Source organism: Rousettus aegyptiacus, unplaced genomic scaffold (assembly GCF_014176215.1).
Source record: "Rousettus aegyptiacus isolate mRouAeg1 unplaced genomic scaffold, mRouAeg1.p scaffold_m13_p_3, whole genome shotgun sequence".
Lineage (NCBI taxonomy): Eukaryota > Metazoa > Chordata > Mammalia > Chiroptera > Pteropodidae > Rousettus > Rousettus aegyptiacus.
The window spans coordinates 114,333,355-114,349,043 of NW_023416306.1; the positions used below are offsets into that span (position 1 = coordinate 114,333,355).

At 39.0% G+C, this 15,689-nt stretch overlaps 2 protein-coding genes across 3 annotated transcripts in view; one reads left to right on the forward strand and one right to left on the reverse strand.

Moving 5' to 3' along the window:
* EIF2AK4 (eukaryotic translation initiation factor 2 alpha kinase 4) overlaps positions 1–7,508 on the forward strand; it is an 86,335-nt gene extending 78,827 nt beyond the window's left edge. The window contains exons 33-39 of one of the 2 annotated variants that reach the window (XM_016152190.2): positions 86–198; positions 2,529–2,587; positions 3,499–3,596; positions 4,847–4,915; positions 5,403–5,447; positions 6,579–6,697; positions 7,237–7,508. In XM_016152190.2, the coding sequence (XP_016007676.2) occupies positions 86–198; positions 2,529–2,587; positions 3,499–3,596; positions 4,847–4,915; positions 5,403–5,447; positions 6,579–6,697; positions 7,237–7,294 (561 nt within the window). In that variant the 3' untranslated portion in view covers positions 7,295–7,508. Of the gene's footprint in view, positions 1–85; positions 199–2,528; positions 2,588–3,498; positions 3,597–4,846; positions 4,916–5,402; positions 5,448–6,578; positions 6,698–7,236 lie in introns of those variants that run through there. The other variant, XR_001597787.2, reaches the window with a different exon arrangement.
* A 383-nt stretch (positions 7,509–7,891) lies between these two features.
* SRP14 (signal recognition particle 14) lies at positions 7,892–11,080 on the reverse strand. The gene is made up of 5 exons (XM_016152192.2): positions 10,978–11,080; positions 10,759–10,831; positions 10,119–10,231; positions 8,774–8,806; positions 7,892–8,274 (listed from the first exon to the last, which is right to left on the reverse strand). Exons 1-5 carry the CDS (start codon positions 10,999–11,001, stop codon positions 8,185–8,187), a joined length of 333 nt encoding a protein of 110 aa, XP_016007678.1. The 5' UTR covers positions 11,002–11,080; the 3' UTR covers positions 7,892–8,184.
* Between the last annotated feature and the right edge of the window lie 4,609 nt (positions 11,081–15,689).

A 15,689-nucleotide genomic window follows, 5' to 3' on the forward strand; every position in this document is an offset into this window, starting at 1 on the left:
CAACCTATACTGTTGAGTAGTCTTACTGTGGTATCCTGATTTATGCTGTTGGCTTCAGAAATGATAGATCTATTTCATTCTTAAGGTTAAATCTTTCGAGAAGGAAAGGCAAACAGAGAAACGTGTGCTAGAGTCTGATCTTGTGGACCACGTTGTGCAGAAACTGCGGACTAAAGTCAGCGATGAAAGGACTATCAGGTAATGAGTAAGCAAAAGCCCAGAAAACCAGCCACAACTACCTATATAGAACTTACATTTATTTTTAGTCAATTCGATTATTTGGGGAAATAAAAACATGTCAGGATAACTTTTAATGAACCTTTTTATTGCTTCTGAAGAACTCAGCAGTTTAATTGTATGACTTCCTATATAAGACTAGTTTGTTCTTTATAACATGTCAAAGAATATTTTATCAATTTGAAAAGCCTAAGGAGCCAAAATCTACCTGCCAATATCTTTTTTGGTCAGTAGTGTTTTGTCAATGTATTTGAAAGATCTATGTTCTGGGAAAGGATCTCATATACTTATAATGGGAATATAATTGGTTCATCTCTCTGGATGGGAATTTAACACAGTAAGTAAAAGCCTTAAAACTAAAAATATGAAAAAATTGACCCACCAATTTCAGGAATTTATCGTAAAAATTATTCCTGCAGGATATATACAAAGATATCTATCAAGGCATTGTTTGTACTGGCAGTTCTGAAACTTTTTGGTCTCAGAATCCCTTTATACCCTTACAAATTATTTGAGGACCCTGAAGAGTTTGTTTATGTAGGTTATATCTATTAATAATTCCTGCTGGAAATTAAAATGTAAACATTTTTAAATAACTATTTATTTAAAAATAACCTAAACATTTTTAATAAGAAATAACTATTTTCCAAAACAAATTTAATAAGAAGAGCAGCATTGTTTCACATTTTCCAGATACTGTTAATGCATTGTTTTCCACCTTTTTAATCTTCTTAATGCCTTAATAGAAGAAACTAGATTGTCATATCTGCTCTGTATTCAGTCTATTGTGCTTTCACACGTCATATAATCTCTAGAAAATTCCATTACACGTTTGCGAGAGGATGAGAATAAAAAGAATAATTAACATCTTAGAATTATTGTGAAAATAATTTTGAGCTTGCAGATCCCCTGGGAAAGGATCTCAAGGACTTCCAGGGGACCCTGGACCACAATTTGAGAATCTCTTACTTTATTATAACATCACAATATTCATTGGTAGTTTGAATTATGGTAAATACAGTGAAATACTGTGCAGCCTTTAAAAATGATTCTAGTAAAGCTGAGTTTATTGACATGAAAGGATGACCACAAATAGGATGTATGATATGATCCCAATTTTCTCAACCAAAATACAGAGCTCATACACAAAAAAATGTCTGGAGTAATGTACCACATTTTTAATTGTAGTTATTTCTGGTTAGTGGGATTACAAGGGGTCTTAATTTTCTTTAAGCTGTTCTCTGTATTTATAACTCATATATATACTCGTAACCAGAAAATACCATACTCAACTTTTGTTGGCTTATATCACTGTTCTCAACAAGCATCAGTTTTGCCTTCCAAGGGACATTTGCCAATGTTCACAGACATTTTTGTTGTTAACTACTAGGGGTGCTACTGGTATCTAGTAAAGACCAAGGATCCCACTAAACCTCCTACAATGCACAGGACTGACTCCTTCCCTCCCACCAACAAAGAACTTTCAGATCCATAATGGGTCAGTAATGCCAAGACTGACAAATCCTGGCATATATAAAAATAACATTTTTGCTTTCTTCCCCCTCTCTGCTCCACTCCTTCCCCTCTGGACCCAGCTAGCATAATTCACCGTCAGGCTTCTTCTGAGGGAATATGTTTTCGAAGTCACTAGTTATTAGGATTATAGATCCAAATCAAAAACAGAGGTTTAGAAGAAAACACAAGAAATCAACTAATAGTGATTTCAGGTGAATATTATCAAGACACTTAAAAGGCCAGATGGGCTCTACTTTTAGCAGCAAAAGATTTAAAATCTTTCCTCCATATGAATGATTATTTCCGTTTTCCAAGGATAGAATGCTGCTGTCTCTATATAAATTAATTCACAGCTTTTGAAAGAATCTCCTTTTTTACTAAATGTTCTCCTGTGGATGATCGCCAAGGTTGCTGCCATAATGAAGGTGCCATTGCTATTTCCTTGTATTGTGAGGGTACCGGAAAGAACACCCATTATATTTCATTAAAGTTGGCTTCTTATGTTAGCCAGGAATTCAAACCCAGCTGAACAAATCAGAATGTTGTCTTAGGCATCTGTTAATTTGAAATGACATCCTTTATAATTTTTACTTGCTCTTGACTAAAAGCATAATTAAGTGCAAATTTTTTGTTTTCATTTTCCTTCACTAATAACCAATATTTGTTAAATTTTTTATATTTAAAAAATGGTTCACTCTGAGTATAGCTCACTGTAAGTAACTGTTGCTTTTGCCTTATTGACCATTTTCTAATTGTTTTTGTTTGCTTGTTTTTAGAGAAGCTTCTGATAATCTTGCAGTACAGAATCTGAAGGGGTCATTTTCTAATGCTTCAGGTATAATTACTAATTATAATAGAAACATAATAATGCTTTTATGTGTTTGTGTTTGCTCTAAGCACTTATGACTGTGGCTAACACTTTCCTACATCAAAAAAATATATTTTTTTAAGGTAGCATATATACAACTAATTGTATCCGAATGGAATTTATCCCTATATTTTGAAGCCCACATCCTAGAAAATAATAAATCAACTAGGCATTTGGTATGTCTGTCTTACTGTCTTATTTTTATAAGTGCTTTAATCTTCCTTTGACATAGTTTATTGTATAGTTTAGATGTAGATAATTTTCCTGGAAATTTTCCCTATACAGAAGCTGGAAAAAAAGTATTGAAATCCCTTGGAAAAAGACACTCTATACATTCTGTTTTCATGAAATCCAGGAGGGAACAGCTGTGGTAGTTAGAGTTTTATCACATTTATCTTACGGAAAAAGAAATGTCCCATTTAAGTACACAAGAACATATTTGGCTTTTAAGAAAATTGGTTTTTTTTGAGTTTATTTCTGTTAGTATTGACTGCCACCATCAGATTTCAAATATTTGGAGGAATTTAAGGAAGAGTTTGAAAGATACTGATTTTTTTTCTTAGGTTCATGAGCTTTTGGTGACTCATATTGCCTCCTTCTGTCTTTGTCACCTCCCACTCCCACCTGAAGAAAGAAGGCGGGTGGTCTTGACAGAAGCATCAAAACTGCTGGGTATTGGAGTTCTGGGCTCTTCCTGGGGCATGTGCAGGCAGTTGCAGAGAGAGAAGAGAAAATAAGGCCCAGACACAATCTAGCCCATAAAATCACACCAGGGTGTTCTATTAATAATCCCACCACCACCACCACCACCACCTTAGTGGTATATTATAGAACATAGGACCAGATAAGGCCATGAATTATGAAACTCTTTGTTTCAGGTCTGTTTGAAATCCATGGAGCAGCAGTTGTTCCCACTGTGAGTGTGATAGCCCCGGAGAAGCTGTCAGCCAGCACAAGGCGGCGGTATGAAACTCAGGTACAAGTCAGAGTTTCCATGGCTTTCTGATGGGAGCTACAAAGAAGGAAGAAAGTAGGAGATGAAAATAAAGTTTCCTGGAAATATTTTCTTCCCACTTCCCTAACTTGACGGCTTCTGAAAGTTCCATCAACACAAAACATCTCTCTGGTGCCAGGATTCTGCCCCAGCTGTCCTCCAAAGAAGGGTCAGTGTGGACTGTGGGCACTTAGAAGCAGCTGTTATCAGAATTACTGGATCTAAACAAAAAAAAATTCGAACCTGGCTTTAATGGCGATAGGGTTTATCTTTGTTATAAATTACAAAGCAGAAGAGATCTATCCCAAGACTTGAGGCAGGTTTCTCATTGCATACAGGTTTTTGGTATCTGCTATATGCCTAATTCTGTGCTGCCATGTGAAATATAAAAGACATTGGACATGACCTCATCCTCAAAAGAATTAATAACCTTAGAAGCATATGCATTTTATAGTTGGAGGACAGTTGGTGAAAATAAGTCATGGAATGCTAAATTAAATATATTTAATGTGAGTGTTAGAGTATATTACAGACATATGGGAGAGACAGAGGCCAGTGTTTGCTTCATGGAGGTGATCCCTGAAGGACCGAAATGGCAGGGAGGAAGAGGTTAGGGTATTCCAAATGGGAGGGACAGTAGGAACGGCAGTATGGACAGTGCTAACGAGCACAGTCTGCACACTGGCCTCACTTGGGAAAAGGGTGTTACGGAGCAGTCATTTTTTAGAAGTGTAAATAGATTGAAGGATGAAAAATCAGGTTACCTCATTTTTGTAAGCTCTCCTGGCTGTTTCTCAGGATGTTGGGTGGTAATTCATTTTCCACATCTTTATACTGTTTTCAACGCCTACCGTATTTCAGTTCCATGTTCTCATTGCTGTCACCTTCCCCTTTTGCCAAACTGAACTTAATAGATTCTGCTTCTACATGCACTGTTTCACTGCACTGAGTTTTTCACTAGGTATCGTTTCAAAATTATAAAGAAATAAGCAACCAGGTGGATTATGAAACAAATTATAAAAATAGGCTGTAAAATCTCATTTCTTCTGAAATCATAATAGACTACATACTCATCTTTCCAAGATGGATTAAGAGCAAGTTCTAGGATAATATTTGGGATCCCTGATAGGCCTCGGTTTGTCACCTGTGATTGTTTCCTGGAATAGGACAAAATGGCAAGAGAGATGGCTTGTTTTGATGGGTTCTGAATTCTGACATGTTTTCTTTTTTAGGTACAGACTCGACTTCAGACCTCCCTTGCCAACTTACATCAGAAAAGCAGTGAAATTGAAATTTTGGCTGTAAGTCGCTTTAACGTTTTGAGGATTGCTTCTGTCTATGCTGTCAAAGTAGTTTCCTCAGAGATCAGATCAGGGTGCTCAACATCAGCCATATTGAGCTTCAAGCCTGTTATCACTGATGTGAACCACATGTAATCTAAATCTGTGAAAAACTGGGGAGAATTGAAGGTTTTGCTTGTTTCTCCTTTCCTCCTTGAAAGATGGGGGAGTAAAAATGAAAATCATTTTTCTAAATATTTCGGGCCTTTGCCTCACTAAACCTACACTGAGTACAAGTAGTAGTGTCCAGCCTCTGGAGTATAACTTGTGAGGACCGGGTATTAGTTCACCAGTGCTGAGATCTTATTACTGCATGGTTTATTAAGTCCGCTGTATAGCACCGTAGCATCCCAGACTCTGTTGCTCCAGCCAGTGACACCATTGTCACAAGTCAATATGTGCTACCTGGGGTTCTCTGATAATGACGTAGACTTCTGTATATTGACAGGTGGATTTACCCAAAGAAACAATCTTACAGTTTTTATCATTAGAGGTAAGCAAGATAACTCTTCTGCATTGTGGTTTTTTAAATCCCAAAGCTTTGCTGTTAATTTGCCGAAAGATTGAAAATGGCATTATTTTCTTAGTCATATCAGATGTTTTTTCAGTTCCAGGAATTTGGTAGCTTTGTTCCTTTTATGTGACATATATTAATTACTAAATAAGATTTTGAAAGAATCGTACTTTTCCAGTGACGTTCTTTTAAATTTCAGATTAACAAATACTTAGTGCTTTTACTGAGTGTCAGGCTCTGGCAGGCCTTGTTCTAAGCATTGTACAATATTAACTCATTTAATAACCCTGGGAGAGGTACCATTAGTATCCCCATTTTACAGATAAACAGAAGCATTTTATGGAGAACAGAAGTAGAGAGATTAAATATTTTACTTGCGGTCACCTAACAAATAAGTAGCAGAGCTGAGATTTGAACCTAGGCAGACTAATGAAATGTATGTTCTTAACCACTGTACATACTCTCCTGCCTCGAACAAACCTTCATTCCAACTAGGGAAGCTCATCTGTAGAAACAGAACTATATGAAAGATCTTTTTGTAAAAATTTAGGTCCTTATAAGAACTTTTTAAAATTTAAGGGTTAAACCTTTGCTATTAAGACTGCTCAATTATAATCATGGCTCTAGGTGATTTTTGCACCATGTCCTATCAAATATTTTGTGACTAAACACAGATTAGTCACAGATTAGATGAAAAACGAACTTTGCCCCAAACTAACATTTCATACTACATTTTCTTTTGTGGTCTTGTAAATAAGCACTATACCAGCAATGTATTGCCTTATGATCCACTTAAATGGATGCACGTCAGAGGCGGTTATCTCCATTTCACACAAAGTTAACAAGAGGCAGAAATAACTCGTCTGAAGTCACATTGGCACACGGGCCACAGCATTGTTATCAGGATCTAGTAAGTTGTCTGCTGTAAAGAAAATTGATGCTTCAAAGGAGCATGCTCGGCAGTTTCCCCACCAGTTCTATCTCCCTGTAACGATTTCTTCAGTATACTTAAGGGAGGCATGCACTGGCATTTCATTAGTGACCCAGAAAAAGCCAGTTAATAAACCCTAGTACCTGTTGTGAAGTCTTATCTGTTTTTTTTTTTCCTAGTGGGATGCTGACGAACAGGCATTTAACACAACTGTGAAGCAGTTGCTATCACGCCTGCCAAAGCAAAGATACCTCAAATCAGTCTGCGATGAAATTTATAACATCAAAGTAGAAAAAAAGTAAGTTATCCCGTTAGCATCACAGATTTCAGCATGGGTTAAAATGCGAGGGGTTTTAAAGTGACATGTTTTGTCTTGTTGAGGTTTGATGGTTGATAAACTGTTACAACTGCAACTGGTAACCAGTAAATCTTGCTCAGGACTATGAATCAGTCACAACATTGTCAACAACACAACACAGCAGTCCCAGCAGTAGCTACCCCAGCAATAATTTTAATCATCCAGTTAACCCCTAGAAATGTTTAAATGATAGCTGTGACTTCTTTGCTTTATGTCCTCATGCCAGACGCCAGTTGTTCATATTACCTTCTGCTTAAAAGGCAACGATAAAGCCTGTGAAGCAAATGGTGGTCTCCATTTATACGACCTTATATACTGCAGCCCCTTGCCACTCACAGCGTCTATAAAATTTGTGTGTTTTAGGGCCCAGCCTTCCATCTTATTTTTGATTAAACAAAACTACAGTTGTGTTCTAAAAATAATTTATTTACCTGTTCTTTACCCATTGTATTGACCCTGCCTTTTCCTTTCTTTTGCAGGGTGTCCGTGCTATTCCTATATAGCTACAGAGATGATTACTACAGAATCTTATTTTAATCCTAAAGAATAGTCATTACACTGTTAAGACAGGAGTGTATACTATAAAATATTGTACAGTCATTGTAATTTTAAATTACGTTCTAAGTAGCTGTCCTAAAAGTTGAGCTGTTTTTATATGTAATATATTATAAATTTATCTTTTTGAATAAATGCTTTCAGATATCTGCTTTTTAATTGCAAATTTAGTAACATTAAAGGTTTTGTGGAGCTAGAACTAGAAAATAGCCTTGTTCTTCCCCTCAGCCCTAATGACTAAGCACATGAAAATGTCCCAATTGAAGGGCATAAAGAAATCAAGTATCATTAACTTGTAATCTTTATTCTTGAATTTGCAACATGCTCATTCTAAGGTGGTTAAGCAAACTGAGTACTCATTCAAGTTTGCTAAAGGAACTATGATGACAAAATTATATAGCCAGTTGGGAAGAATACCCATGAACTAACACAACTTTTTATAAAATTGTCAGGTTTCAACTCTAGTAACCTAGTAAACAAGACTAAAACCTATTCATAATCACATCATTCTAGAATTAGTAGTTAATGCCACAAACTATTACTGTAGGGTGGGAAAAGGAATAAATAAGAGATGGCCAGTGCTGATAAATAGACAGGTTTAATGATACATTGCTCTTCAACAACATATGGCTACAGAGACAAACTAGAATCCAGGAATATACAACTATGCAACACAGACCAATTAGCCAGATCTAAGATAAACTGGCTTCTTACAAGTACCCTGTAAACATCACAGCACTTCTTCCATCCAAAATGACCCTCATCTCACATGAAAACAGCTATTGTAGGGGAACAAGAAACCTAGCTCTGTGATCGAAAGGAAAAACAGCAATTCAGTGGTTAGTTGCTGAAAGCAGGGAATCCAGTGCCCTTCACTGTGCTGCTTTGGTCTTCTTACTCTTGCTCTTTTTGTCCCTCTTCTTCAGTCCATCCATGTTGGCTCTCAATAGGTTTGAATAAGCCTAAAAGACACAGAGCATGACCTTACAGGGGAGGGATGTGAATTGGTGGAGCAGCTGCCCCATTTCCATAATGGATTTAATGTGGCCAAAATCAGAAAGCCTATCTGATAAAGCATATAATACAGTGGGATACTGGTATCTTAAGGAAAATGGTGTGAGAGGAGAACACTCTCATTCTAACAGCTTCTGCAACATCCACAGTAAATTGCACTTTTTTTTTTTTTTTAAGCAAAAAGGGAAAACTGCAGACAACTTCTTGCTCAACTATACTATAAGTAGAGCATATCTGAGGCCTAAGACAAAATCTAGCTTTAAAAAAACACTAAAAAGGAAGACAGTATCAGTGTTGAAAATACAATGTATAGCCTGGCAGCTTTTACTCATAAACCATTAGTAAAATATAGGAGAGCAGTGAATCTAAATTTCAATGTTAACCTAGTGTTTAATATTATGCTCACTCTTTCCCTGAAAGGGAATATAGGGAACAGTAAAAACTCACCATCTGAAACTTATTCACTTCTTTGGAGCTCACCTGTAAAAGAAAAAAGGTCACCCCTATTATCCATATAGGAATCCCCTGTCTCAGATAATAACTCAAAAGCCTTCAGAAGACAACATCCTAATTTTTAAAATATTTCTTTCCAACTTCAGGGTCATGATACACTAAAGGCTATTTTTCTACTTCACCTTTCTCTGCCTGAGGAACAAGCAAAGTAGCTCTGGACATTTTTCCACATGAGAACTGTACCAAGATGGGAAAGAGGCAGAGGTGACCTCCTCAAGAAACTGTGCTTCTCACCTCTGTTGAAATCTCTTACACAAATGGCACTGACTTTTCCCCTATGAGTTCTGAAAGATGTCAAAGGACTAAGTATTAATCTTTTGTGCAAGATACATTTAAACTATTTCCTCTTCATCTTACTTTAAACCAACCTTCCATTAATTCAGGTCTGTTTAAGCAAGATGCAAGCTACCACAATGAGAAATTCTACCTCTGAAAATTCCTTAGGTTTTTGTATTTCATGATACCCAATTTTATTTTTTAAAACCACATAAACCTTACTGTAAAGTATTCTCAAGATAACTGGTAATGGGAGATATCAACTCATTAGTATCTACACTCTGGTGAATATCCTAAACTGATACTATTGGGGGACAATCTGGTTGTGCCCCAGCAGAATAAAGTAGAAGCATACCTCAGAGATACTGCAGGTACTGTTTAGGACCACCACAGTAAAGTGAGTATAAAATATGTCATAATCTTTTCGCTGGTGGAGGGTCTTGCCTTCCACATCACAACATCTGGGAAGCGCAATAAAGTAAAGCTCAATAAAACAAGGTATGCCTGTATTCATTTGGAATCCAGGGAGTCTTCTTGTTCTGCCAATCTCCACATCGAAAGGGAACACTAAGGCTTTTGACTAAATTTATACTCTCTCTAGTACCAAGCATAACATAGCAACATTCTTGCTATATGAACCTCAAAGATAAAGGAATAATAAACTTAAAAGCATCATCTGGGACCAGAAACTGTTCATTGAAGGCACAGTGAAATAAAAGGATTAAGTAATCACATATTTATGCCAACTGCTCTTTACAGTGTTACTGTAAGGACAATCTCCTCATTTCCACAAAAATCTCAGAACAAATGTTTGACTTCTACTTTCATTTCGATTGTGCTCTTGAGTTTTCTTCTACTAAGGTGATAACAGAAGGCCCTGATCCCAAAATAGCTCGGAAGCTAAAAAATTACTAGCCTTTACTTAAAACCTGGTTCAGATATGCCCTATTCTCAGTTTTAAGTCTTTAAACTCCAAAATTGTAGTGCTAGGAATTCAACTCACCACAGTGCTGATCTTCTTTTTCCCATCAGTAGCCCTTAACAGACACTTGTTGTCTGAGGGCTCAAAGCCCTCCACGGAACCTTTCCTTGGGACGGGTTTAGTTCTACCATCATCTGCATGAAAAATACATCCTGGTGAACACAGCCACAGACGTTAACAAGCAGTTAATACCTTAAAAAGGTAAGTAGGGAAGGGATATGAAGAGGATATCTACGCCACGAGCACTGCTTTACTTCTGTTAACCATAATCGACGGTTTGGCCGAACCTTGGGAAACTACCTGCTACTTTCACGACAAGAATACTGTAATATCTAAACAGATTAAACCCCACTAATAGTGGGATTTGAGATCTGTGACCAAAAAAAAAAAGAGGGAGAGAGAGAGCCCTGACATGGTGGGACCCACGGTAAATGGAAACAGCGTAAGTAGCTAAGTGCTGGGAACTGCACCGGCAACAACCCCTAATATCCTCAAGTCCCTCAGCCTTGAATGTGCCCAGTACAAGGGTGGAGTAAAGTTAAGGAAGGGCGAGGATGCGCCGCAGACTCCGTTCATGGCTCCAAAACACTGGACACCCAGGCCGGGATATAGCTCAGGCTCCCAGCTTCCTTCAGGCCTTGCCGTATAGACAGCTGCTTACACTTCTTCAGGGTGATGAAGACGCTGCCCGACAACCGGCACTTCTGAAAGAGCCTAGTCAGCTCCGTCAGGAACTGGAACACACAAAAAAATCCAGCCCCATTAAACAGCGCCAAGGCCTCGCCGCGTCAAGTCCCAATTCCGCCCGCAGAAGGATACAGAAGTCCCGAGCTAAACCCCGAACCGCATCCGTCCCTCGGCCGACCAACCCTGACTATACCTGCTCGCTCTCGAGCAGCACCATCCCGGTTCCGCTGGATCCGCTCGGTCAGCATAAGAGCCAAGCATTAGAGCCGGAAGTTCCGCCCTAGCTGGGCGGGACTTCCGCTATTAGGTTTCATTCTGTTTCACCAATCCCTGCCTCTACTTTCTCTCCGCCCCGTCTCTGGGACGCCCCCTCCTGTCCCGGGGGAGGAACGACCCCGCGGATTTTTGGGCTGTGCGAGATTTCACCGAGGAGAAATCCTGTCACCCCAGTGAGGGGACGAGTGAGCCCGAAAGAAAGATTTGATAAAAAGCTAGAGTTGTGTATATTCAGCTGTATGTTGCGCAAGTTATCTAACAGTAAGGTACCTCAGTTTCCTCATTAAAGTGAGGAACATAATGGTATCCACTTCACGGTGTAGTTAAGAGTAAATAAATTTCTATTAAATACCAAGAACAGTGCCTGCCACATAGAAAGTTATGGATACGCATTAGCTGTTGTTTCATTATTATTGTCATTATTATTATAAATTCCTATGACAGTCTTATGAACTCTCCCTCTTCTCTGACCAGGCAGGATGACCCTTAAGAGCTTCTAGCAAAAGGGACTGGAACCCGATCTTAGTTTTACCTCTGGATTCAGTCGAGATCTGTATTGGAGGCCATGCTATGCCAGTAGCCAACTTGAACCCTAGGCCCTCTGTAAAGTCAAGCTTTCGTCATGCAATGGGGTTTTACTGAGAGGGTCTTAGCTTGTGCCAGACACTACTGTAGTGGGAGTTGGAAATCAGCACAAGACAAGACAAGACATGTTTCTGGTTTCCTAGAACTTGTGTTAAAGGAGTAGGGAGGGAATAAACAGTAAAACTAGTAAGAAGTATAGCTTCAGACAATGAGTGCTGTGAGGACAACTAAACAGAATGATACAAATGAGCAACAAGGGAACTACTTTAGGTTGAGGTCAGAGAAATCTCTGAGGAGGAGGACAGAGCTGCAAGCTAAAGGGAATAGCCAGCCATTCAGAGATCTGAGGACAAAACTGTTCCAGACAACAAGGAATGGCTAGTGAAAAAGGCCCCAAAAGGGAAACAAGTTGTCCTATTTCAACAAGGCTGGAGGTGGTGAGGGAGTGGAGAAGACATGTGGAAGGAGTGAAGGAACAGGGGAGCTTGGAGAGGTAGCAGGTGATCAGCTCATTTAGGGCTGGTAAACTTGGATTTTGTTCCAGTTGAAAAGGGAAACTTCTTCTTTAAACAGGACAGTGACTATCTAATTTATATTTTTAAAAGATCTCCCTGTCTGTGGTATGGAGAATGCACTGTAGAGAGACAAGGCAGGAGATGGGGAGAGCAATTAGAGAACTATAGATTCCTATTGCTGTTGAAACAAATTATCACAAACTTAGTTACTTAAAACAGCATGAATTTACTCTTTAACAGATCTGGAGGCCAGACATCTAAAATCAATGTGTCTGCAGGGCTGCATTCCATCTGGAAACTTCATAGGAAAATCTGTTTACTTGCCCTTCTAGAAGCCAGCCACCTGCCTTCCTTAGCTTATGACCCCTTCCTCACACCATTACAACTTCTTGGTTCCATTGTCACATCTGCCACTGACTCTGATCCTCCTGCCTCCCTCTTATAAGGACCTTATGGCTATATTGCGTCCACCTGGATAATCCAAGATAACCTCCCCATCTAAAACTCCTTCATTTAATCACATCTGCAAAGTCCTTTAAACCAGTGGTCCTCAACCTTTTCGGCACCAGGGACTGACACTCCTATGAGAATCTAATGCCTGATGATCCGAGGCTGAAGCAGTGATGCTAGTGCTGGGGAGCGGCTGCAAATGCAGATAAAGCTTTGCTTGCTCCCCCTCACGCCACCCCCCTCATTCACTTCCTGCTGTGTGACCCAGTTCCTAACAGGCCACGGACTGCTACCAGTCCATGGCCTGGGGATTGGGGACCCCTGCTTTAAACATGTAAAGTAACTTATTCACACGGTCTAGGTATTAGGACACAGACATCTTTGAGGGGCTCTACCGCAGAAGTTATTGCAGAAGTCCAGGTGCTAGCACATCTACAATCAGATTAGGCTACACAGCAGGTCCTCAATTAATGTCATTTCGTTCAATGTTGTTTCATTATAACATTTATAGATGTCATAAAGATTTTCATTATAACATTGTTTATATCAATTACCCTATGGTAAAATTGATTTTGTTATACATCATTTTGCTTAAAGTCACAGATCCTATAGACAATGTTAAGTCAGGTCTCACTGAACTTTGAAGGTAGAGTCAATAGGACTCATTTTCAATTGGATATGAAAATTAAGAGAAAAAGAGAAATTAGGAATGACTAAGTTTTTTGGTTTGAGCAACTGGGTGGATGCTGGTGCCAGTTACTAAGATAGGAAAGACTTGAGATGTAAAAAGTTTTGTAAAAAGATAAAAAGTTTTGTTTTGGTCATATAATGTCTGAGATGCCTATTATATATCCGGGTGGAACTATCAAGAAAGCAGTTGAATGTAGCAGTTGACCTTGCTCAGTGGCAAGGTCAACATTATAAATAAAAATTGGAGAGTCATCTACAAATGTCTATGGACCAGCACAGTGAGACCCCTCCTATGGGGCTGCCAGCACAAGATCGCTCTGTGATGACCACCACTATGAAAAGCCTCTAAGGAGCTTGGGCCTCGGTATCAGTAGCCCCCAAAATCAGAGTCCTGGTTGGGAGCCCCAGGCTGGCCAATCCTAGGTCATATGCTTGAGCCTAAGTCCTAGGGGTGGGTAAGAGGGTGACCCTCTGATCCTTTTATTTCCTTGGCATTTCACCAAGACCCACACAATGGGAGATTACAAAAAGGTTCAGATCCTAGAGGTTCTTTGGAGTCATGGGGTTGGTGTTGGGGACAGCAAGATGAAGGAAGTGTCCCTGCCCTAGAAGAGAACAGAGCCTGGAACCCATGATTCATCTGGGGCTTCACTGGGATTAGCCCTCAATTGGACACACCTCACTGCTTCTCCTGGGCTCAGTCATACCTCAGTTCCACTCAAGAATCAACAGTCATGTTGGTCCCTGGTTAACTCTCAAGGCCATCCATGACAGAATAAACCACTCTACTAATAAAAATATCCAAGTCTGCCTGCTTTAGCATCACTCTTGGCCCAGTACAATTCAACTACAGGAGAGTCTTCTTCAGGCTCTATCTCTCTGTGGGAAGTGATTAAGAGCATCTGTCTGAAGTCAAATGATATGGGTTCAAATCGCACTTCTGCTACTTATTATGTGACCCCAGGCAACCTCTAAAGATCAAAAGCTCTATCAGAAAAATGATAATAATACTACTTCATAGATCTCATAAAGATTTTATAATATACTATATTTTAAGACCATTACAATTGCTCTATTATGGTAAGTATGGGTACTTAAGTGTAAATAATTAAAATTAAATAAAAGAAATTTTCAATTCTTTAGTTACACTGAACACATTTCAAGGATTCAATAATCACATGTGTCTTGGACAGTGCAGAGATAGAGCATTTCTGTCATCACAGATTCTGTTGGACACTGCTGTGGATAGCACGGGGCTGGCACACAATTAATGCTCAATAAACAGTAATAAACGGTGTTATTATTTATGGTCCAACCACCTTCTGTCATTTGGACACCACCATCTTGATTTTTGCCATTATCATAATACCATTGGTACTATTAGTTAATTCTTTCTTTTATGTTGACTCATTTTACACTTAAGTTTATTTAATATAATTATCATAAATGAAAAACCAGTATCATTTGCCATAAATAAATCATAAAAATAAGTACTACAAAACAATGTAGTTAAATTAATTTTTATATTAAAAAAATTCAAAACAATAAATAATGTAATAACGAAACAAATCAATTTAGAAAAATAAATATCTGAAAATAAATTCCCTGCTGAGAAAAAAATGAAATTGTTGATCAGTCAGGTATGACAGCTCAGCTAACAATGAAATTGAGAGTCTGTCAATGAAACATGGTTAAATTTTAATATTGCCAAACACCCAAAATCCTACCTTGCAATTAGATTGGAGGACTTTAGCTCTTGGAGCAGAGGAGTATATGAGACAGGAAGCTGGGTCATCATCTCCAAGTCACGCTGGCTAGACACCTTCCCCCTCCTCACTCCTTCTCCCTCATTCACCCGAGGAGAACTGGGAAATGAAAATGGCTCCCACTTCCTGAGGCCTTCAGCAAAGGCCTAGGCAGCACCAAGAGCAATATGGAGTCCCTCAACACAGAACACCAGCATCTGCTTGACTAGCCTTACCTTCCCCAAGTGCAGGGCTGCTGCAGGAAGACCTGGAAGAGAACACTCATGTTCCTCAGTGGCCTGGGGCCTGGAGGAGTATCCTGCTTGTACCACCTAGGATCATCTCTCCTGAATGCTGTGGTCATATGTGTTCTTTCCTCAAACAGAACAATTTAATTTATTAGGTTTTAATTAGGTTCAAGGGTCTCGTTTAGGTTAGGATTGATTAATTTATAGCTGCAGTTACTACAATGCAATTAAGCTTGGCAGAGTGATGCTTGTAAACACAGATACTGCACCCTGGCTTCCTGGGTGAATCCCAGCTCTACCTCTCTTTGTCTAAGTAACTGGAGGTAAATCACCTGACCCTTATTAAAAGGTCATTTTCTTAAAAAGGTGAAATGACTCTCACACACACACATATTC